The sequence below is a fragment of the Otolemur garnettii genome, unplaced genomic scaffold (assembly GCF_000181295.1).
Source record: "Otolemur garnettii isolate 467f Iridium unplaced genomic scaffold, OtoGar3 scaffold00077, whole genome shotgun sequence".
Taxonomy (NCBI): Eukaryota; Metazoa; Chordata; class Mammalia; order Primates; family Galagidae; genus Otolemur; species Otolemur garnettii.
The window spans coordinates 9,069,665-9,071,039 of NW_003852472.1; the positions used below are offsets into that span (position 1 = coordinate 9,069,665).

Genomic DNA, 1,375 nt, shown 5'->3' on the forward strand with positions numbered 1-1,375 from the left:
AAAAAAAAAAAAAAAACTGTGTGAGCTGGTGGTCTGGGCAAGGTCGCTCACGCCTGTAATCCTAGCACTCTGAGAGGCCAAGGCAGGTGGATTGCCAGAGCTCACAGGTTCGAGACCAGCCTGAGCCAGAGCAAGACCTCATCTCTAAAAAAAAATAGCTCGGTGCCTTTAGTCCCAGCTACTTGGGAGGCTGAGGCAAGCCCAAGAGTTTGAGGTTGCTGTGAGCTGTGCACCAGGGCCTTCTACTGAGGGCAAGAAAATGAGACTGTGTCTAAAAAAAAAACAAAACTGTGGGCTGTGTGAGTACATGGAAATGATTGCAGAAAAGTAGGGAAAAAATAGTTTATGTTCAGTGATTACAGCCTTGAAAGATTAAAAAGATAAAATGATGTAAACAGTTCATGGGATTGTGTTCATGTCTAATAAATTAAAATTCTCAAACTTATTTTAATTTTTTTTTTTTTATTGACAATTTCCAAAACTGGTTGGGTGAGGGAACTTAATACATTTCGTTCTTTTCTTTCACAGCCGGGCACCTCAGATGAGAACTGCACCCAGGCCAGCACCAGCAGCTCAGCCACCAGCAGCAGCCCCACCATCTGCAGTTGGCTCACCTGCTGCTGCACCCCGGCAGCCTGGTCTGATGGCTCAAATGGCAACTACTGCAGCTGGTGTGGCTGTGGGCTCTGCAGTTGGGCACACTCTGGGTCATGCCATCACTGGGGGCTTCAGTGGAGGACGTAATGCTGAGCCCTCAAACCCCGACATCACTTACCAGGTAAGATTTTGGGCAGCATTTCCCTTCAATGGATGTATTTTATGAGCAGACCTAGTTGTTTATAAATTTTGTTTGTTTGTGTTTGGAGACAGACTCTCATCTGTCACCCTGGGTAGAGTGCTGTAGCGACACAGCTCACAGCAACCTCCTGCTCTTGGGCTTAGGTGATTTCTCTTGCCTCAGCCTCCCCAGTAGCTGGACTATAGGCACCCACCACAACACCTGGCTATTTTTTGTTGCAGTTTGCAGTTTGGCCAGGGCTGAGTTTGAACCTACCACCCTCAGTATGTTGGGCCATTGCCCTACTCACTGAGCCACAGGCACCGCCCACATTGTTTTCAATTCTAAGGTAGAGTTCAAGTTTTAGGTGAGCCCTTCCCCCAGGGGGCATGCTGAACAGTCTCACATTGTGCACATTAGGTGAGATCCCACCAGTTATCCTGCCCCCTTTTTTCTCCTCCCCCTAGCTAGACTATATTTGTGGTTTATTGATCATGTGGGCGTGTATTTGTTTATATTTTGGTTTCATATTAGTATTGAGTACATTGGATACTCTTTTTCACATTCTTGAGATATTCTTTTTTTTTTTTTTTTTTT

The 1,375-nt window shown here is 45.7% G+C and overlaps 1 protein-coding gene across 1 annotated transcript in view; it reads left to right on the top strand.

Annotated features, from left to right (window-relative positions):
* CHCHD2 (coiled-coil-helix-coiled-coil-helix domain containing 2) overlaps nucleotides 1-1,375 on the top strand; it is a 5,701-nt gene that overhangs the window by 1,711 nt on the left and 2,615 nt on the right. The window contains exon 2 of the mRNA XM_012807855.2: nucleotides 529-777. Coding sequence (XP_012663309.1) covers nucleotides 529-777 — 249 coding nt within the window. The remainder of the gene's footprint in view (nucleotides 1-528; nucleotides 778-1,375) is intronic.